A 23118-nucleotide genomic window follows, 5' to 3' on the forward strand; every position below is an offset into this window, starting at 1 on the left:
TTTTATTTTTTTAGGAACAAAAGTTTTCTTGGGCAAGATTCTGCTTGGGATTTCACGAAACAAGATATTTTGCAAGTCCAGTCCCTGAGGATTTGGCCCTACTTCCCTTTTACTATTCTTTTTCATTATTTATCAGGGATAGGATATTTTTGGTGCTTTCAACGACCGCATCAAATATATTTGATATTCAAATATATGACCAAAGCTAGAAGTAACCTTATAGCCTCCATTCTAGCAATAGAGGCAAAGGTTTCATTGAAATCTATAACTTCAACCTGTGTACCCTTGAGCTACCAGCCTTACCGTATTCATTGTGATGCAACCATTCTCATCTGTTTTATCCATAAATATCCATTTTATACCTATCATATTACTAAGGACTAGCTTGGGAACCAACTCCCAAACTTGGTTTCTCTCAAATTATTGAAGCTCTTCTTTCATTGCATGGTCCAATCAGCATCCTTTAAGGCCTCTTTAACCTTCTTAAGCTCAAACTGAGAAGTATAGTAAGTCAACTTGATCGTATCTCTATAGTTAGGCCTTGATTTCCCTCTAATTCGAACACCACTTTGAAGATCTCCTATAACGACATCCATGGAATGATTCTTTCTAACTCTTGCTGAAGGTTGAACAACTTCATTGGCATCAACAGAATCTCTAATATAATTAACATCTATGCTTTATGGATTTCTAGATCAAGTTGCTCGATCACATTTTTCATGCTAGAAACAATAGGTACAGTTTTAAGCACTATATGTGTCACACATTCCTCTTCACCACCAACAACCTTTTGAGTTGTTTCATCTTGTACCACAACATTAATTGACTCCATGATCTTCTTAAGACGATTGCTGTAAGTTTTACTTTTGTTTTAAGTACCCAAGGAATACCCCTTCATCACTCTTTGCATCACTTTCCTTAGTATTCCCAATCTTTGAGAATATAACACACACTGCCAAATATATGGAAATATTTAACATTAGGTTTCTTACCACGCCATAAATCATATGGAATTGAGCAGGTCTTTGTGCTTAAGTGGACTCTATTGATGACATAGGTAGTAGTATGAATTACTTTAGCCCAAAATCTATAAGCTATTCTCTTGTTGTTCAACATTACTCAAGTCATCTCTTGAATGGTTCTATTTTTCCGTTCCACCACTCCATTCTACTAAGATGTATGGGTAGTAGAGAATTCATGGGAAACATCTTCCTTATCACAAAACTCAACAAACTCTCAGTTTTCAAACTTCTTGCCACGATCACTTCTAATCCTAACAATAGCTCCGATGGTATTCTATTTCTTAACCATAAGCCTTTTTTTAGAGTTTCTTAAATTCATTGAAGGTGTTTGACCTTTTTTTTCAAACTCATTGCCATGATCAATTCTAATCCAAAACTCTAGATCAAACAGTTTTTTCTTTGTTGCATCTAGGAAAAAGACTTTATAGTAGTTGTCAAAAGTTATGACACCTTGCTATGATTCCCTTTACCACATATCATTCCCTTTTTCCTGTTGCAAAAAGTAACATTTCCCTCATAGATTTCAACAAAATTTCTTAAGCATGGGAGGTTATTAGCCATATGGCATGAACGACCATTGCAAAGTACCATACATCATCGATTGAAGCTTTAAGTGACTGGTGTGCAACAAACAACATTGCTGATATTTTCGTCTCTATACAAGTTTTTCTTTCTTTCAAACAATGCCAGAAGTAGTGGGCGATATTTGTGACACTGTTTTATTCTACTAAAAATTTTTGAGCATCTTGAAAGAACGGGCTTGATATGGCCTGAAGCACCAAAATAGTGACAAATGATCCTTCTTCTGGTAGATGGAGTTGATTTCTTCTAGAGTTTAGGCTTCTTTTGAACTTTTACCTATTTAGAGCATTCTCCAAGATAGTGGTTACTCCCTACTTTGACACACTCTAGGACTTTCTACAACAACTTTCCCTTTATCTATAAATCCTAGGCCTCCTCTTTTCTGATCTTTTTTCCAGTTGTCATCATCATATTCAATTTGTCAGTGCTCTAAGTGAATTGTTCAAGAGTTTTCCTTACATCTTTGAGTTCTTCTTCAAGCTTTTCAACCCTTTTTTATTGCTCATCAAGCTCTATTAAATTTGCATCTACTTATCCTTCAAGCATGGAGACTTTTTTTCTTCAAAAAATTATTTTCAGTTGAAATCTTTTCACTAAGAATATTCTATTTTTGTAACATGAGATTGTAGGCTTTCAACAATTCCTCTTATGCCTCTTTTTCATTGCACTCCAATGATTTACAATCAGAAACATATTAAAGCAACAAAATTGCTTACCTATTCATCATTAGACTCTGATTTTGAATTGGTTTCCTCATCAATCCAAGTTACACATAAAGATTTTCCCTTCTTCTTTTTCAGGTTTGTTACAACCTATTATGATTCTAGAGTAGAAATAGGAACAAGTTACAATAGATTTCGTATCAAGTTTTCCTCTGACACCGAGAAAAAAAATATTTAGTTTGGGTAATTGTTGATAGATTAACGAATTCAACACATTTTATTCCCATCAGGACTGACTACTCACTTGAGAGATTAACTAAGTTGTACATCTCCGAAACTGTTAGACTACACAGTGTGCCACTGTCTACTATCTCTGATAAAGATCCAAGATTTCTAAGTTTTAAGGTAAATTACATGAGACCCTAGATGCTAAACTTAATTTCAGTACCGCTTTCCATCCACAAACAGATGGACAGTCGAAACGAGTGATTCAAATTTTAGAAGACATGTTACGATGTTGTGTTATCGAGTTTGAAGGTAGCTAGGAAAATTTTCTACCTTTGGCTGAATTTGCTTATAATAACTACTAGTCCAGTATTAAAATGGCACCGTTTGAAGCTTTATACAGATGTAAATGCAAAAATCTATTCTACTAGTCAGAATTGAGCGAAAGAAAACTATTCGGGAAATGTTGGATTAGAGAAATAGAAGGCAAAGTCTGTATTATCTGAAATTGTCTAAAAGCAGCTTCAGACCGTTAGAAATCGTATGTTAATTTGAAACGAAAAGGCATCGAGTTTCAAGTGGGTGATAGAGTGTTTTTAAAAGTCTCTCCGTGGAAGAAAGTACTATGGTTCGGCAGAAAAGGGAAGCTTAGTCTGAGATTTATTGGGTCGTATGAAATTATCAAGAGAATTGGTTCTGTGGCTTACAGACTGACATTACCTCCGGAACTCAAAAATATCTATAATGTTTTCCACATTTCAATGCTACAATGGTATAGGTCAGACCCTTCTCATGTGATTACTCCCAGTGAGATTGAATTACAACTCTATTTATCGTATTCAGAATAGTCGGTAAAGATTTTAGCTCGAGAAGTAAAAGAACTCTGTAATAAATTAGTACTATTAGTGAAAGTTCCATGGCACCAGCACAGTATTGAAGAAGCTACGTGAGAAATGGAAGAGTTGATGAAATCTCAGTACCTGAACCTATTTTCAAGTAATAAATTTTGAGGACGAAATTTTCTAAATGGGGAGAGTTATAACACCCTATTTTTCAGTGGTACTAGAAACGCCGATTTTGGAACTCCAATTTTTGATAATTGAGTCAGTAAATATGATTTATTAATAATATTTATGATTCAGTTATAGTGTTATAGTGATTTTTTGTCTAGTAATTTTAATGAATAGTTAGTAATTAATGTACAAGGACTAAATCGTAAAAACTATAAAAGTTGATCATTATTAAATTTTAGTAGCTAAAAGGGCTAATTAGTATTTGAGCAAAGGTTTATGTGGTAATTAGACCATAGTGAAATAGTATGGATGGTTAAGGCGTATTTTAATTGGAAAATATGTTAAAATAAGGTTAAAAATGGTTTTAATAAAATGTTAAAACATAAAAACATCATTATCATCTTCTTCCACTTTGTTTTCACCACCGGAAACTTAAAAAAAAAATAAAGCATAAGAAGCCATTGTTAAAGCTTCTAGGGTTTGATCAAGTGTATGTAAGTGGTTTCTAAGTTCGTTTTTTCGTAAATTTTATGTTTTTGATATCATTCTAGCTTAATCTAGCTAACCTAAATGCTAAATTGTAAAACTACCAAAGATTTTAAAGTTGTCATTGTTGCTTTTGAAGCTTTTTTGATGTTAAATGGTAGGATATGAATATTAGATATGGAATAAGACTATTTTGTAAAGTGGAATTCGTTAGTTTTGAGTTTAGGGATTAAAATGAAAATATTTCAAAAATAGCATGAAATTTCTATAAATATAGGTGTTTTAGAGCTATACAAGGATGAAATTGAAAATGGATTGAAAAACAAAGTTTAAATGTGAAAGATATGATAGTTTCAGTTGTAGGGACTAAATTGACTAAAATGTGAAACATTAGGAAAATTGTGAAAAATAAAATTAAGTTGACATATACATTGAATAAGATGTTATAAGGTTATTGGTACTGATAATTGGAAATAAATTACTGTATAGATCAAGAATTGGACCAACCGGCAGATAATCGAGGAAAAAAAATTACAGATTAGTCATTGACACTTCTGCTATTGTTTTTTGTACCTAATAAATTCATACGGTATATTTATGTATACTTATGTAATGTTTGTGGTTGAATTGTGAAATTAAAATATTTGAATGTATTTGAAAAATGGTTACAAATGAGTACAAAATGTGATAAATGATTTAATTATAAAAAGATGTTCGGAATTGTATACTGAGCTCAGATGAACATAGGATAGAATACAATTGGCATGTAAATAGGGTTATTCGTGCACTATATGAGATTTATATAAGATGTGAGATAGAATATGGGAAATTCACTAATTGTACCAAAATCCAACATTTGTTGAGGTTACTGAGTTTGTCTCTATGGAGATCACTGTTAGTGATTTCATCTATAGAGATTAGGTGTGTTTTGAAGGGATCTGTAGCCTACAGGCTTGGCACTCAGTGCCCAGGTGTGTATTGGTGGTATAACTCGTTTGAGCAATCAAGTGTGTTTTGGGTGGTTACCTGCGTATCCGTATATGTTTATTACAATTCATCGGGCTAAATGGTTATTGTAAATGAGATGTTGATCGGATGGTGATGTATATAATGTGATAAATTATGGTTGTCTATTGGAATGACTTGGAATTCGGTGGTATGAAATGAAATGAAATATTATATGGTTGAATGTAATACACTCACATTGTGTATGTGAAATGTGTTGGCAGGAAATTTGTTTAGTAGATAATTTATATATTACTGTGTTGGGAGGTGAGTTTTCATATTTCAAAACTTATGAACTTACTAACTATACTCTATTTCATTTTCTATTTTTTGTAGTTGACATTTTGTGGAACTTGGTTATCGAATTACCTCCAGAGCTCACACTATCCAGCTTCTATCTCGGTAGTCTTTTAATCATTCAAACTCGATTACGTGGCATGCAAATAGGAGTTAAATTGTATATATGTTTTATTGGAAGTTAAATGTTGAATGGTGATGTATAAAAGTGTGTGTGCATGTTGGCAAGTTGGTATGTTAACTTAGAGTTTTGAGTGGCAACTTTTGAATGTGGTTGATCAAACTTATATATGGATATTGATGTGGTTGCTTAGTATGAAAATGTGATGGAAAATGTGATGGAAAATGTAATTTAATGGTATGTTTAAATGTGACATGCTATGTTCAAACAAGTGAAGTCTTGGTGATAAATAAGGCATTGTAATTTGGTGTTTATTTTGGATGATATAGGCATGATACATGAAAGGTTTTGGTGCATAAATTGTAATATAGAATTGAGCCATATTGAATAGATGAATGGTATAAGTGATTGAATGGCTTGAGTTTATTCATGACATGTTGATTGATTTGGGTGTCATTTGAGGCATATTGGTATAGTGGTTGAATGTGGTTAAAAATGTGGTAAATTAGCATGTTTCTATTGAGTTTGTACAGGTTTTGAATAGGTTCAATTATGCTTTTGGACTTAAAATTATGCTTTGGAGATAGTCTGGTATGAAGTAGGCACTAAAATGACATATTTTGCGTCACACGGTTTGGCCACACAGTTGCGTGTCACACATGAGCTTGTGACACATCCGTGTACCACTGGAAAATAAAGTGCATTAGAATCACACGGTTTCTAATTACCACATGGGCTAGCCACATGCCCATGTGACTACTGTAGATATTGATCATTTAGTTTTCACATGGCTTCAGTATGCTACACGACCATGTGACTTTTGTTAAATATTTACAATTTGACCCACACGACCACAGTGAGTTACATGGACTGGATATACAGTCGTGTGACTCCAATCTTACATGGTTACAGCTTGTTACGCAGCCTGGGCACACGGTCGTGTGACCTCTATTTTGCACAATTGTCATTCTATTTGTAAAAGTTTCAAAATAGTCATTATTTGATTCCATGTCAATTCTAGAGATTTCGTAAGCTCAATTTAAACCCGATTTTTTCAAAGCATGATTTTTGTGAACGTATGTAGTTATTCGATGTTTAATTAAACTTTGATTTCAGATTTGCTTGTTACTAATTCGTTAATAGTTGTAGCATCCTATAGCTCGGGTTCGGCGATCGGACCGGGTGAGGGGTGTTACAATCCTTCCATTTTAAGCAAGTAGATCAACCAAGATAATCACTAATTATGTTAAGTGAAAGGCTCTAATATCAGTTGTAAAAGCGAAAGGGTTGGTTGCTTTGCAAACAGAAATTGTGGTTGTAATAGTGCTTAGAATTGTGCCCATAATTTCAACCACGAAACCAAAAGTGTGAAAACAATAAAGATGAACATCGAGACTGTTTACGCAATTTGACCTCAACCTACATCTGCAAGGCCTTACCCAGAGCAATGATCCACGATATTTCTCACAATACAACCAATGATTTAAGTCCTAACACTAGTCTAACGCTTACCATTTTAGCAACTTCACTATTGTACAAATACTAAATCACTTTCCTTTTAAGCTTCCCCCTTAAAAGCTTAGTTTTTCAACCCAAGAGACTCTCTTGATTGCTTACAAAAATAATGTGCACATAAACAGTTTCTTAGTTGAACAAATTTGTGCTTTATCAAGCTCTTAATCACTTGGTTACTCTCAATATGATCACCTTAACCTAGACAAAACATAAGTTTATATATTACTTAAGTTTTGCTTACATAAGAGTTATAATCTAATCATTTTTCTATAAAGTGAGACTAAAAATCAGCATGAGATGATATTTCCATAATAGTCTTCATGAAATCCAATGTCTTCAACTGTAGAAGTTGGCTTTACTTGACCTGCAAGTAACCAAACTTAATCCACAAGAAACTAATCTTTAAGTCTTCAATTTCATCTTAGTTGGTCTTCATGTTATGGTCTTTACTCATCTAAATTCTTCAAAATAGAAAACCCAATACTTTTGTTCTAAAATTTGCCAACTCTACAAATTGGCAAGTAGAGCAATAAAACAATGTCTGAAGTTGTGACCACTATTTCAACCACAAAATTAACTTTTCCTTCAAATGTGTCAACATGTTTCATTGTTTATTATATATTATTTTTTAAACACGTATCTGTTTTTAGATTTGTGGTTTCCACATGCATAGCTTATGATAGGATATCTAGTATTAATAATGTTGTTAATTGAATTGGTATCACAAGTCAAGTTGACCCTAACTCACAACTGACGACAAAATCATGATAAATAATTTTAGTACATTTAATATTATTTATCTGATGTATTTAAATTCCGTTCTACTCATAATTTAATCTAATTTTTATTTTAATATTGTACATATTTCATGTGTTATTATAATTAATTAATTTCAAAGCATATATTTTATTGTTTATTGTATATTATTTTCAAACACATATCTATGCTTAAAAATCGTGATTTCCACACACATACACATGTGATAGGATTTATAATATAAATTAAAATTCTTGAAATTATATATAAAATATATTTTATTGAATCCGGAATATATAAAATAAAAATGGAGAATAAAAAAAATAGTTTAAATAGTTAAAAGCGAAATGAAAACAATCATTTTTACTCCCGACAACACAGTCACCATCCAGTCCCATGTTGCCACGTGCAAAGTCCAATCCAATGAAGAACGATATTCTTTAAGACCACGCAAGCTATGGTGAATATACGAGAAAACGGTTCTCTAACGTACGCCACCTCAGCCCGTACTATCTCCACTATTGTACGCCTCCACGTTCGGCCTATCTTCTCCTTACCCAAACACCAATTATTAAGACAAAGACAACAAATTTCCCATCATTAGTCGTTCAACTGCTTTTTTTTCAAAGGTTCTTTCTTTTTATATCTCTCTCTTTTTGTTAATCTGATGTTGGTTCTGTAATTCTTTCTTGCTTCTAATCTAAATTTGTTGTATTGGCGATCTTTTCTGATTTGGGATTGTTGTAAAAAAGGTGTGTTTCTTCAGTCCAAACAGGTGAGCATAATCTTGGGTTTTTTTATTGCATTCATGTGATATTGTGATTCAAGTTGATAGATATATTATAATTTCTAACATTAATTAATGAAATTTCTTCTTGATTTTCGTTTCTCAATGATGTAATGAATAACACCGTTTCAGTAATTATATCTTTCTGTATGTTGGGATGGTTTGCTTTTTCGTTATGTTTTAAAGTGAGGACATGATGGTAATTCAAAAGGGTATTTAGCTGATTTTTGGTAAAATATTATTGGGTTATATGTTAAATGAAGGTTGGTTTGATGTAATCCAATCAAGGTAGTTGTTTCTAGTGGATTTTAGTTTCTTCTGCAAATTATATTGGCCACGGTGAGGACTGTGTATTTAGCAGATGCTTCGAATTCTGACTCCATTTTTGTGCCTCCTATAACACCTACTAAACTTGATGGTTTGAACTTTGAACGATATCAGTCATTTGTTATTGGATCTTCCCTAACAAGCAAAATTGAACAGATGTAAAAATGTCAACAAACTTTTTCCCCTCTTTTGATGGTCTTTAAGCATATCTCCTCATTTGATGCATTTCATAAATTGAACAACTTTAAAAAGCGAATAAAGAAGTATCTTTTTTGTTTTACAAATCTGTGTTGAAGTACATGCAGGGTGATTTGTTCTTAATGTATTGTGCATCCTTAAAGCTTCTTGATTACTTTTTTTAATTGATTGGTGTTTAATCCTGAATGCAGTAAATCACATGGTTTTTGGTTGATTTATCAAGAGTCGTAGCAGGGGTCACCAAGATGAAGTCTTTGCTTTTTCAACTTATATTGGCATCTTTTGTTCTCTCGAACTTTGACAATAATGTGAATGCTGGTCACACAAGTGTCTTTGTTCGGAAGGAATGGCCATCGGAAGACATCCCTCTTGATCATGAAGTATTTGCTGTTCCCACAGGTCATAATGCACCACAACAAGTAAGACTTCCTTTTATTAACTTCATTTTTTTCAGCTAGCTACGTAAAGTCTATCAACATTTGTATTTGTTAGTCCTATTTCTGTTCTCAGTGATCATTACCAGAGCTTGAATAAGAATTATATTATGCAACAATGAAGACACTTTCTTTTTTAAATAGGGACTGAAGATTATTTCTCCTTTCTTATTCGATACCTTGCTACTTACAGCACTAAATTCTCTGACTGTAATCTTTCTTAGTATACTAGGGAACCACCATATAAGAAAAAATCAGAGTACAAATTTCTGGATCTTGTAAAGCTTGATACTAATCTATGCATTATATCTGTCAAATTGGTGTTGTTCACTGAAAATGGCTCGATTAAATTTGTCCTCATGAAGTATGCTTTCCAATTGCAGAACTTCTTACCACATATTCCTTGTTGGCTTCTATTCCAAACCTTTTCCAACCTGTATGTAACATTCATGTTATTGAAACTGTAGGTGCATATAACACAAGGAGATTATGATGGGAAAGCTGTAATTATCTCATGGGTCACCCCTGATGAACCTGGGTCCAGCAAAGTACAGTATGGAACATTAAAGGGAAAATATGAATTTACTGCAGAGGGGAAGATGACAAACTACACCTTTTATAAATACAATTCTGGCTATATTCATCATGTTCTTGTTGATGGTCTTGAGGTAACAATATTTACTTGGGAAGTAATACTTGCACAAATGGCTTAACTTCTTCAACAGTGAGAGAGTTTCCTGTTTTTATTAGAAGCTTATTCTACATGCCCTTAGCATGGATTTTTTTATATGGTGGGATAACATTTTTTAGCTCTTCCATTACAAACTTACAAGAATGGACTTTGAGTTCAGTTTGCCTTTAAAATTGTAATTGACCTTGTCATCTGAACCATGATAAGAACAAATTGGTTGCTTAATCATTTTATTTGTTGTTCTCAGTATGATACCAAGTTCTATTACAAGATTGGAACTGGTGATTCTGCACGAGAATTTTGGTTTCAAACACCTCCTAAGATCGGTCCAGATGTTCCTTACAAATTTGGAATCATTGGTGAGTGTTTTCTTCTGTAATCTAAAGCAATGTTGGAATGTTTTCAGTCATGTTAATCGAAGCAGTTCTGATGCTGGAAAAGTTTCTGATTTCAATCAAATGCCTGAGTTTAATCCTTTTGCATATTAGAATCATTAATTTTTTTTAAAAAGGGCAGTCAACTACATCTGAACTCTTATTGCTGCTTGAGTGCCTGTAAGCCTTCTGCTTCTTAGTAGCCCATTGGCCATTAAAATCATTATTGATGTAATACTGGGAACAAGGAAAATGTTGGTGTATTTATTGAAGACCACCAAAACTTGATCTTTTGTGCTGGAAATATGTAAACAAGTACATTGTGGACAGAAGAAAATGGAAATCAGCTATATGAAGCCTAAAATCCCAACTAGCTGGATTTTGATCAGAAATTGTTGTTTGCCATTTAACCAAGTTCATCTCTGTTATCAATCATATTTTATAACTTGTCTAGTGTCTCTCTCATGCATTGCAGAATGTTCAACTCAATTCACATTAACCAGATCAGGCTCATTTCGTAGTTTTTTTATGCCATGTCTTTTCATTAACTCATAATGATGTGTTTCCCCTATATCCTTTTTTTTCCTTTCAATCTCTAATTTTTGTTGATTGAATTGTCTTTAATATGTTGCAGGTGATTTGGGTCAGACATATAATTCACTGTCCACCCTTGAGCATTACATGCAGAGTGGAGCACAAACTGTCTTGTTTGTAGGAGATCTTTCTTATGCTGATAGATATCAGTATAATGATGTTGGTATAAGATGGGATTCATGGGGTCGCTTTGTTGAGAAAAGTACTGCATATCATCCTTGGATCTGGTCTGCTGGGAATCATGAAATAGAATACATGCCTTACATGGTAAAGCGTTGAACGAGCATTCCTACACATTATTGCTAAAAATCATTTGTTACTTTTGGATCCTATGAACTTCACTCAACCATGCATGGTGCTTCTAGTTATGCATTATGTAATGCATAATAATATTTGCTTAACACCCTCAAGCATTTTTCTCAGCTACTGTACAGGCCATTCCTTTTAGTGTTCATTGTTCTCAACCTAAAAGCCTTGGATTTTCCTGAAGATTCAATCATTTATTCTTTCATTTCCCAAGATCAATATTTGGTTTTATTGCTAGATCTTGGTCTGGTTTAAGGAGAAAACAGAAGATCTTTTCTCCTTAAACCACACCAGCTCTCAGCCCAATTATCTTTCAAATGTATGACATCTGATTCTACGTTCTAGCTAACTGGAAGAAGAGATTTAAGTTCACTTTCTTGTTTCTTTTTTCTTCTTTTCCTGCTTGGGCTGCGTTCACTTGGATGTAAAAGGTAGGTCCAATTATGAATTTCATCCCTCTATTTTACAAAAAATTAAGAGATTAGTCCCTCTAATTTGTAAGAATTTGGTCTTTATACTTCATAAAAATTGAAAGGTCACATAAACTTGAAATATTGATTTTTACTGACTTGTTGCATATAAGTTGTTGAATTTCCGATTTTTGCTAATTATTTACATATAAATCATTGAACTGTTAATTTCTATGTCAACTTTTTAACAGTAAGGTTTAGCAATATTCTTTAATTGGACATTTCCGTAAAGCATAAGGATCAAATTTTGACAAATTAAAGTAGATGGGCTAACATATTAGTTTTTGTAAAGTAGAGGGATGGAATTCATAATTAAACCTAAATTTCCAATTTTTGCTAATTATTTGCATATAAATCATTGAACTGTTAATTTCTATGTCAACTTTTTAACAGTAAGGTTTAGCAATATTCTTTAATTGGACATTTCCGTAAAGCATAAGGATCAAATTTTGACAAATTAAAGTAGAGGGGCTAACATATTAGTTTTTGTAAAGTAGAGGGACGGAATTCATAATTAAACCTAAATTTCCGATTTTTGCTAATTATTTGCATATAAATCATTGAACTGTTAATTTCTATGTCAACTTTTTAACAGTAAGGTTTAGCAATATTCTTTAATTGGACATTTCCGTAAAGTATAAGGATCAAATTTTGACAAATTAAAGTAGAGGGGCTAACATATTAGTTTTTGTAAAGCAGAGGGATGGAAATCATAATTAAACCTAAAAAAGGTAATGGCATAACTGACACCATATATAATATGTTTCTGATGTTTACTAAAGTTATGGAAGTTTATAAACTCACTCTTTTCAGCATAACATTTATAATCATCTTGTTTAGTACTTAACTTTCAGAACACTTGGAACGTGTGCAGGATGAAGTTGTCCCTTTTAAGTCCTATCTCCAACGGTACCCTACACCTCATTTGTCTTGTAAAAGCAGCAACCCAATGTGGTATGCTATTAGACGTGCATCTGCTCATATCATTGTGCTATCGAGCTACTCTCCATTTGGTACCATTTGTTCTTCTCTTCAGCTGTTATATTCATCCTAATTAGCTATTGCCTTGAGCATCCTGCCCTTTCTGGTCCTCTTCTCAAAACTAATTGTCATAGCAATTGATTTACTTGGTTTGGCTTTTATCTATTACTTTTCTGTCCATTCTTTATAAGTACACTCGTCACCACCATTCATGAGTAGAACTAAACCATGAATTGTAAACTCATACTTGTGAATGGTGACTGAACAGTAATGGATGGAGTCTGGAGTCTTACCCCCAGTACTTATTGTTTTCTCCTCAAAGACAGCAGAAATTATTTTTTTTCTTCTCTTTTATACATCTGACATCAAATTTTAACTTCACCTTTAATAGTGAAATACACACCTCAATATGAGTGGCTTAGTGAAGAATTAAAGAAGGTTGACCGGGAGAAGACTCCTTGGCTTATTGTCCTTATGCATATGCCAATCTACAATAGCAATGAAGCACATTTCATGGAGGGTGAAAGTATGCGAGCAGTCTTTGAAGAATGGTTTGTCCACCACAAAGTTGATGTAATCTTTGCTGGTCATGTCCATGCTTACGAAAGATCTGTATGATTCTATCCTTATAATTTCACTTCCCTTTTCTTCTTATTCTTCTTAGCACTTCTTTTATTTTGCATCATCTGAAGAAGTTTTTATGCAGGCTTTTTAAATGATTAATTTGATGTTTTATCTGAAGAAAAATTTCTTAGCTAAAGTTGTAAATCAAGTTAATTTTAGAGAGATTTTATTTTATTTTATTTATAATTAGAGAGATCACTTTTCATTTGGAAATATGGAGCTGCCAAGCACAATTCCCAGTATATATCTATAAGAAAAAATGTAGAAGGGCTTTTAGTTCATCGGAGGTATCCATACTCTCAAATAGCAACATAAAACCCTCTTTATACTGAACTCTTTCATGCATAATTTGTTGTCCATTGTATGGGTCTATTTCAGTACAACCATTGGTCTATTTTATGGAAGGAAGGCTCATGCTTCTTTCCTCTGAATTTTCAGTATCGAATCTCAAATATAAGGTACAATGTATCAAGTGGCGAACGTTACCCTGTACCAGACAAATCAGCTCCAGTTTACATCACTGTCGGAGATGGTGGAAATCAAGAAGGTCTAGCTGGAAGGTTAGTTTGATGGCATGTTGCAATAAAGACAGCAATGATATTTAGCTACTTGTTTACAGTTAATCTGTTACAAACTACATTCCTCGCTAAATTAAGCAAATGGTTTTTTGGTTCTGCAGATTTTTAGATCCCCAACCAGAGTATTCTGCATTCCGAGAAGCTAGTTATGGTCATTCGACACTGGAGATCCAAAATAGGACACATGCATTCTACCATTGGAACCGCAATGATGATGGGAAAAGAGTGGCAACTGACTCGTTTGTATTACACAATCAGTACTGGTGAGTACAATCAACCTTAATCTGCATAAGGCTGTATGTTAGATGAGGAAGCATCAAAGTCTGCAGTGAAACAACTAATGGTCATTTCCAATAATTTTGCTGAAATTAACCCAGTGCACGAAGCATTTTTAGAGTGTTTGCATGATATTATTAGCAAACTTTTTAGAACAAAATATGCAGTGAGTGGTATATGTTGTAGGAGAATTGATTCACTTGAAGATATGGTTGTGTTTTGTTGCAGGTCAAGCAATCTGAGACGAAGAAAACTGAAGAAGCATCATTTGAGTAGCGTGCTTAAGCGTATTGCTTCTTATTGAGAAGATGAACTTTCGACTAAAGTATTTCATCTCTGGTACAGATTTGGTTGATTAAATTTCAGTAAGAAGATGAAAATGCTAAGGAGTTTTGGCATTTTCGTCTTTTTCTTCGAAATCGTGCTTGAAAATGAACTCTTTAAATGGCTCATAAATTGTATGCTGTAGCTAGAATTATCACTGTTCATGAATTAGGTGGATTTACTTCGATTCTAAATCTCTCTTTTCTTTTTTGGCTACACCCACAGTTCGGGTGAAAATAAACAGGTCTGTGAAAAGCTTGCTGTTTGATAATGCCTGAATCTTCGATTGAGAACTTCGTAAATTGCCCATGCCGCTAAAATGAGTTCTGACCAAAGATTTTGTAGGATATCCTGTAAAAAATTTTAATGTGCATGAGATTTTCTTGTGGAGCTTATATGAATCTAAACCATCCGCCGAGTGAAAAAGTGGAAGGGGGGAGTGAAAAAGTTAAAAGAAAATAAATTTTGGGGAAAAGAAAATGAGATTATCAATTTTCATTTTAATGCATAAAAACCAATTCTGTATGTGTTCTTTTTCCAATCATTTTTCAACCATGCCAATCTATCCCAATTTATAGGTGGAAAGCATAAGAAGCATTTCTATTTTTTGATAATTTTCCTTCTCAATTTTATTTGGGGATATCCGTATACATCTCCCATGTCTCTCGGGTGATGGCTCAAATATTGAGCGTTCATGCAGCTGCTGAACACTGTAACTGCAAAGAGTAAATGACTTTTATATGCCTGCTTGCAAGTAGGCATATTCAGAAGGCCTGTTAAATATTTGGAAGCATTTGAAAAAACAAATATCGTCTGAAAAATATTTAAAAAAAGAACATAGATCCATGAGTAATATCACAAGAAAGCATTCAGTTGATTGACTGTACCCAGTGTTCAAGCTATAGCCTTTGGGCAAATCCCTCTTTTCTCATGTAAAACTATGGCAATGATGTTGATCGCGTAGTATATTCCCAACTCGATCTTTACACAAAGCATACAGCCGGTAAAATTTTTTTTATATATATACAGCTTTGAGTATTAGGTCCTACAAATATATACCTGGGTACTAGAACTTTTCTGAGATCTATGGCTCACCGTATCCAAGATACTGAACATGGCCAACCCCATGAACTGGAATAAAGTCGCAGCCTTGGCATACTTGAGTCGTGCATACTTGAGTCGTGAACCCAAATTTGCAGGCCCTGGCTCCCTCCCTCTACTTAGAACTCAGAACCTGAATCACGTAAAATCGGCTGTGGCATCCATTTAAGGTGCAGATTCAATTTCCCTGATTTAGCTCCCTCTACCTGGAGAGTATCTTTGTATTCTCCTTCCAATATAACTCTAGTCAATGTCAAAATGCACCTCCCCATGTAGTCCTGCAACATTGAAATAAACAAAACCATGCAATAAGGAGAGTTCAAGGGTCAACAATGAAGCTGGATACTGACACCCTAACCTTCAATTCTGTGTAACTTAAGGAAGTACTTTAAAACTGACTACTGCATTGTCTGATTTAGAAACCAAACAAAATTTGTATGACCCAAAAACAAGAATGATTTAACGGTTCCATAAGAAAAGGAGTTTACCTTCCCAAAAGTGTCATGGTCCCAGACTTCAAGGATTAGCATATCATGTAATCCGTCCTCGACAACGAAGTCGAAAGTTTGATTCCAAACTGGATTCAAGCTGTCATTCACAACCTGACAAAGAGAACAACTTTAAGGACCAAAGATTCTTTATTCCCCCACTCTTGAAGGATAAAAACCATATATCTCTCTAAGATTCTAGGGTCCTTTAGGATGGTTCACTAAAACTAGAAATTAGCTATAATACCATGCATTAGGAAATACAAAAGGCAAGCTCTCTGTGAGGAAATCATAACTAAGAGTCAAAGATGCAAGAAGTGGCTAAATAGTACTGACTCCTTCAAGCCCCAACTAGACAATAAACAAAATAAATAGAGAGGGGGAACAACACCATTCGGCAATCAAAATCTTACCCTAGTTTTGTGTTTTGCCTCTGACTTCTTCATCGTGAGCACAACATAGGGATCAGCCTTTCCCATTAAATCTACAATAGGCAAATCTTCTGCAGATATCACTGTGACTGATAGTACTCCTCTAATAATAACTTCCTTTTTCTTCTGTGTGACTGCTTTCTCATTTTCAATTGCATCTATTCCATTTGCTCCACTTTTAATAACCTTCTCCAAGGAGGTCATTGAAAAGTTGGGGGAAAAGGGGTTTGTAAAACCATTCTCCATGCCAAAGGGACAGTACAAAAGCTCCAAGTGCACCTAAAAACCAACATAAAAATTACAAGCAAAACATAAGTATCACCATTTCATACAAATACGATACGGAAATACTTCAGAGTGAATAAATGAATGAATAAACTTGGGGCCAACAAATGCTGGCATAATCTGGTTTGGAACCAGGTCTCTCCCTAAGCACAGGTTCATTTGTTGGCTTTTTCTTTTGGATAGGTAAGTAGACTTCCTCATATTAAGAATTGGGGCTATAGTCTTTCTAACTACATGCTGTTTCTATGATGAGCGGGAAGAGACTGAAGATCATATCATCTTGACCCACAGCTCTTCAAAGGAGGTTTGGAGGACAATTTGGAGAAGATTCTTACAGTAAAGAAGAATGGTAACTAGCATATTGAGTAAGGTTATCTTGCTGAGTTCATGTCTCTGCAAATGAGTTGGAGCCCCTCTAAGGAAATTTGGATTTAATGTTGATAGGGGTTCCATTAAATTTATGCATAAACTATGCCGAATGCCATTATTAATATAGTTGAATCCAAGCACCAGAATTCCAGGAATTAGCACATATTTGTATAAATTATGAGAAAGGATATTTATATTATTGTTATTACCCTTGCATATACAACCCTTTAAACCTACTCGGCATGCTAGGAAATGTCCAAGTTGCTGAAAACATATATACAAGCCAACAATAAATCAGAAGTTATATAACTAAAGGAAGGTAATCAATGTCCTCACCTGCCCCCTGAATTTTGTATCTCTCTGGATCTCCAAGTCTTTAACCAGATTCAACCAGACATCCTTCACTTTACCAGGTTCAAGATCCCTTAAGAGTACTTCAGCACATCCGATGAGCTCAGATGCCTGAACCCCCTCATCATCATAGATTCTTACCACCAGGTGCTGAGTTGTAGCATCCTCAATGACAAATTCATAGTGTTCATTCCATATAGGATTCAGCTCATTGTTCTGGAGATAAAACACAAATTTCTTCAGAACCTACTGGAAATTTTTTGAAACAGTTCCTTTTCTATGGAAAGAACAAAGAGGAAGCAGAGGGGGAAGGACAACTTACAATTGTTTTACTTTTTTTTGTTTTGTCAGGTAAAGGGCGCACATATAATACAGCATAGGGATCCGATTTCCCAATAATATCTTTGTTTGTTAAGTCCCGAGCCTGGACAAGCTTCACCTCTAGTATTCCAACTGGCTTTAACTCCAAATCACTGAAAATAGAAAGACATCAACTTCTTTTACCATCAGATGTTTCACTAATTAGATGTTGAGAGAGAGTGAGAGAGAGAACGACACACAGCCTAAATAAATCAACCAATTCATAGGTGCTCGCAGAGAGAATGACACCACAGCCTAAATAAATCAACCAATTCATAGGTGCTTGCATCCTTTCTGTGGGATACACACAGTATCTATATTCAAGTGAAAATACATTTATATTATCAAGTGACCTCTCTACAAACAACAGTTTCAGATGAAATTCAGCTTCCTTCTTTTCTATATTGCATTATATTATCATCTATTGAGAAAAAGGAAAAATAAAGGACATACCTATAATCACCAGGCAAAATCGGTATAATTTTTCTTACAGGCCACATGATATTATCTTCTATAGCATCCCGTATTGTGCTCTGCATGGGAAACAATATAATAATCGGTTAATCTCCTTAACATATTAGTAACACTTTCCATCTCCCAAAGTTCAATAATGGCTACTTACCTCAGCGTATGACTATGTGAATCATGGACACCACAGAAATCAATTATAACTTGTATGCAAGGCATATGCACATTTAAAGTTTAACAGAAGCTGGATTAATCATCTCAGTGCTCAAAAAATGTTGCAAAACTAGCAAGTGAAATGCCAAATCCTAAGTTAACATACGCACTTTGGACTTTCTATTTGTTATCCTTAACTAGAAATACAAATTGTTTTAGGAATAAAACCATAGTCATGAACAAATAAAAGGCAGGGGCAGCCAAATTCCGATCTCCTATAAGCTGGATACAAGTTATTACTTTTATTTGGTTTCATAATACAGGAACAGATTTGACCAATACGGAAATTTTGTTAAATCTAGAAAACTTGCAAACAAACAATCTTGATATGATGTTTCAGGTTCATCATTTAAAGAAACTCTAACAGTAACTTAAATAATAAAGTCATCCCTAGTAATAAAATCCTTATGCATGCAAAGGGTTGGCTATCATCAAGGAAAATAATTCACCACTCCTTCACTGTCCAAATCCAAGATGATAACAAGTTACTCCATACCATGATAAACTGCAAGAACAACTGGCATAACAGAATGAACAATAGAACAACCATCTGATATTTTGGTAGGTCCACACATTGAGACTAGGCATGTCCAAGGGCCGGGCTTGGACAAGGATTTTTGCACTTCGGGCCAACCTGACCCGGCCCAAATTCAATTTAAAGAATAAAAAAGTATTTTAAATTAAAATTTAATTATAAAATATATAAAATAGCAACTAAAAAAATATTTTTTAATATTTTATTAATTTTTGAATGGTAAAATGAGCTTTTTGGGTGGCCCGGCCCGAAAACAGGCCTGGGCTTGAAAATATTTTGGAACAAGACCTCGGCCCGGACCATGTACACCTCTAATTGAGACTTAATGGTCATGGCACTGATTTTTTTCCTTTATGCACCAACAAAGCCATGACCATATAACTCATGTTTTATATCGCTTTCATATAACTATATCCTAAAAACTTCCCACTACCGTTTGTAATTTCTCTTGTTGGACTACAAAATAATGATCCAAAGGCTTCATTCGGGGATCTTGAGTCAATCTGACGAATTTAAACTCTCAAAATCCTCAGCAACTCTATGAACTTATTTCAGCCACCATACTTCTAGCCCTCCTGAGCAGTCTTCTTGCTTCACCACCAGTACCTCCCGCAACACTTGTTCTATATGGTCTACCCCTCTCTCATAACATATTGAAAAAATTTACAAACTAAATGTCCCAAGACATACTGTTATGTTGAGCAGACAAAAACAAAAAGCGGATATCTCAAACTAAAAATTAAAGCAAAAGTTCTGTTTGTGGAACAATGATGCAAAAATAAAGACAATAAGAAGAATTGGCGAAGTTGATTGATACAGTACAAAAGAACAAACTGAAGTAGTAAGGATAATCCAATGTCAAAAGTCACACAAACCTCAATAGCATCAGAAAGTCCTGGAATAGTTGATATGTCACCACCAATGACTTTCAGGGTGAAATCCAACTTTTTCTGCAAGCCAAAAAAGCACATTAACCTAACTATATCAACTACTTCCATATGTCAGGTGCCTCTCTGTAATGTGCGTGTAATGAACCCAAGTGATCAGTAGCCTAGATCAAAATCACTTAATTGGGATATCAGGGATATTATGTTCAACTGAAGCCACTGGTGTGCACCAGTTTTTATAGAGATTGTACACACAAAAACCTTATGATTAATATTTAGCAACCAGATCAAGCAACAAAAAAAGAGACACTAGAAACAAGAGTGAAATCTATCAATTATAAGTGTCAAAAGGGAGCCAACACAACAAACACATGCTTACATCTGAGCAAGTACAATTGAATTGCTATGTGCTAAGACCTTAACTAACAACTTCAATAAATAGCAAACTAGAAGTCATATGGGCATCAGAATCCATTTTTTTCTTTGGGTACCAAAAAATACATTCATGTAAATATTATATGCTTTGACAAATACCTCCCAGGAACACTGTAATTAAATGTATATATGTATGCTTGCTTCTCAATCTCATTTCTTTCTATGTCTACAATTAAAGCTCTTCTCCATGGGTAAACCGGTGTGCTCACTATGCACTAATTTGCATTACTGGAAACAAATAACACACCTTTTTTCTCAGAGAAAAACAAACAGCTCCAAAGCAAGGAAACTCATTCACCAGGGGCTTAAATATCAACCTGAAAACTCCAGTAAATCCAATATCTTTCACCTAAGCCAAGGGAAAAAGGAATTAAACATCAATAACTGTCATTCTGGAGAAAAAGCTTAACAACTTGAGAGCCATGATGTTGCTCTATAAGATTAAATCCATTGCAAAAGGGCATGTAAAGACTCAACAAGAAAGAGCAAGCAGGCCAGGAATTTGGTAGAAGAGCACGCAGACCAATTTCTAAAATAAGGATGAACAACATTATAGCTCTAGATTCAAGAAGCAAGAATACATGACCTAAACAGGGCATTTAATGGGGCATTCAAGCAAGAAACCGTAGCAACTAAGCAAACTAACTAGGATGGACGTTACCTGCACAGGTAGTGATACACCAAGATAAGTCTTGATATCTAGTATTATACTTGAATTTGCGTCCCACTGCATTTCCAACTCCATTGTAACGCTATCAGCTTCATCTTCAATAATACTTACTCCTAAAGAATGACATTGCTCACAAGGTTATCAAAAATTCTAAAGATTCAACCAAATTTTATAATCTTTCACTCGAAACTCACCCATAAAAGCATCATAATATATATGTATGTATTATTTTTAAAAAAAAAACTTATTTAGTTCATACCCAAGATGGATACATTGAGGCTCCATTTGGTTTTATGCAAGTCTAGTTTGTCAGAACAAAAATAACAGAAAGTGTAATTGATTTTTTTTAAACGGGACCAGTATTTAAAAGAAAAAGATACATTATTTTTCTGTTACATATAACAATTATGTTTGATTAATGGCCATCCATTTACTTCAAATGGCAAAAACGAAAATCCATTCAAAAATAACAAATCAAAACCGAAATAAATAAATAAAATAATGGTAACTCAATAATAAATTTAAAATCAAAATCAAAGTTTTCGAAAAAGTGAGAATTATATTTCAGCAAACTAACCAGTAAACTGAGGTGCAACAGTGCCAAGAGTAAACCTAGAAAACTTCAAAGAAGACAATATAATCGGCCTATATTGTTCAAGCACCGGCTCCACCGAAGTCTTTATCAGATCAGATGCTGCCTATAACACCAATTTCAAACAAATTTTCTCAAAAAAAAAAAAGAGTAAAAATCTCAACTTTGGCTCCTCTGTCCATTCATTAAACAAAGTTTTTTTACCTCATCAACGTAAGGCCATATCTTAGTAAGGTGCGGATTAAGCCAAGTCAACTTCTGGCGCTGCGAGAAGACAACCCAAGATGGGTAGAAATCTGCAGGCAAGATCTTTCTCGAATCTTCCACTGTCATTCTCGCAAAAGCAGCCACCGTCGTTGCCTATGGCCAAAAAAAGAAAATTCATAAAAAAAAATCGAAATAAATGGAAGGAAGGAGAAGAAAGAAAAAGAACTAACGAGATCATTTCGAAGCTTGGATCGAGTGTTCTCGTTCCGAACAAAGAGAACTACGATAGCAAGGCCGACGATAAACCCGATCACCACTCCGACGATGAATCCCATTTTCCGAAACAGAGGGAAAAATTACTGTAGGATATGATCGGGATTTGAAAAAGAAAGGAAAAAAAAAAAGAGTACAGTAATAATAAGAAAAGGCGTAAAAAGGTTAATAAAAGGAAATTAAATAAGTACAGTTTTAATAAGATATAATACAAGGGTGCGTGGCGGAGAAATCGGGTGAGAAGTGATGAAAGAAAGGTCGTTGCCGACAGACACAAAGTTGATGGACAGTTTTTTCGTGATTTGGGTAGTGTTTTGGCTTATTGGAACATGTTTACCAATCATATTCCGACACGTAGAATGTGGGTTTTTGTATGGTGGGGTCTCCCAGGTTCCAAACATTTGCTTCGAACTCGCCACGTTTCGATAAATCCAATTACATTCTGCTTTGTACTAATTTTATTTAGTGTACGGGTTTTGAATAAATAAATCAAGAGTCTAAATTGATTTTTCTTTTTCCTTTCCTGATTTAGTACTATATATCAAAAAATTTATAAAAGTTTTTTCAATTTTAATTACACAAAAAGTATTCAAACATTTTATATAAGAAAAGTATTCAAACCTTGCTAAAATTATGGGAATAACTTATGTTAAGATGATCTTAAAGGTATCATATCATATGTATGTTTCGCTTCACCATCTTTAGTTAGGTGATTAAATGTTGGTGTTTTCATGTTTGGCGAGATATCAATTCTTATCTTTAATTGTTTAATTTTTTTTATTCAAATCCTACCGAATGCATATTT

The 23118-nt window shown here is 34.1% G+C and overlaps 2 protein-coding genes across 6 annotated transcripts; one reads left to right on the plus strand and one right to left on the minus strand.

Annotated features, from left to right (window-relative positions):
• The first annotated feature begins 8157 nt into the window (after positions 1–8157).
• On the plus strand, positions 8158–14950 carry LOC107901334 (bifunctional purple acid phosphatase 26). Of its 5 annotated transcripts, none has more exons than XM_016827286.2 (11): positions 8189–8313; positions 8437–8459; positions 9188–9415; positions 9898–10098; positions 10369–10480; positions 11130–11356; positions 12740–12878; positions 13238–13458; positions 13909–14030; positions 14150–14311; positions 14553–14950. In XM_016827286.2, exons 3-11 carry the CDS (start codon positions 9242–9244, stop codon positions 14626–14628), a joined length of 1434 nt encoding a protein of 477 aa, XP_016682775.1. In that variant the 5' UTR covers positions 8189–8313; positions 8437–8459; positions 9188–9241; the 3' UTR covers positions 14629–14950. The 5 variants fall into 5 exon arrangements, with proteins under 5 accessions (XP_016682776.1, XP_016682773.1, XP_016682775.1 ...); XM_016827285.2 differs by having other exon boundaries at positions 8263–8459; positions 14553–14663; positions 14874–14950; XM_016827287.2 differs by lacking the exon at positions 8437–8459 and having other exon boundaries at positions 8158–8313.
• A 548-nt stretch (positions 14951–15498) lies between these two features.
• On the minus strand, positions 15499–22596 carry LOC107901333 (synaptotagmin-5). Its single transcript, XM_016827283.2, has 12 exons — positions 22271–22596; positions 22038–22193; positions 21819–21939; positions 21233–21354; positions 20819–20920; positions 20125–20199; positions 18487–18566; positions 17996–18146; positions 17659–17889; positions 16651–16947; positions 16238–16351; positions 15499–16027 (listed from the first exon to the last, which is right to left on the minus strand). The coding sequence occupies exons 1-12, from the start codon at positions 22373–22375 to the stop codon at positions 15869–15871; spliced, it is 1713 nt and encodes a 570-aa protein (XP_016682772.2). The 5' UTR covers positions 22376–22596; the 3' UTR covers positions 15499–15868.
• Between the last annotated feature and the right edge of the window lie 522 nt (positions 22597–23118).

This window comes from Gossypium hirsutum, chromosome D06 (assembly GCF_007990345.1).
Source record: "Gossypium hirsutum isolate 1008001.06 chromosome D06, Gossypium_hirsutum_v2.1, whole genome shotgun sequence".
Classification (NCBI taxonomy): Eukaryota; Viridiplantae; Streptophyta; class Magnoliopsida; order Malvales; family Malvaceae; genus Gossypium; species Gossypium hirsutum.

Bases quoted from the DNA above. Each gene is read 5' to 3' on its own strand.
- LOC107901333 (XM_016827283.2), bottom strand. From the start codon at position 22,375: ATGGGATTCATCGTCGGAGTGGTGATCGGGTTTATCGTCGGCCTTGCT. The intron at 18,567-20,124 runs GTTTGTGTGACT...TTTCCCATGCAG, and splicing joins GACTTTCTGATGCTATTGAG to AGCACAATACGGGATGCTAT. The intron at 17,890-17,995 runs GTAAGTTGTCCT...TTTTATCTCCAG, and splicing joins CAAAAAAAAGTAAAACAATT to AACAATGAGCTGAATCCTAT.
- LOC107901334 (XM_016827287.2), top strand. From the start codon at position 9,242: ATGAAGTCTTTGCTTTTTCAACTTATATTGGCATCTTTTGTTCTCTCG. The intron at 10,099-10,368 runs GTAACAATATTT...TGTTGTTCTCAG, and splicing joins TTCTTGTTGATGGTCTTGAG to TATGATACCAAGTTCTATTA. The intron at 12,879-13,237 runs GTACCATTTGTT...CACCTTTAATAG, and splicing joins ATCGAGCTACTCTCCATTTG to TGAAATACACACCTCAATAT.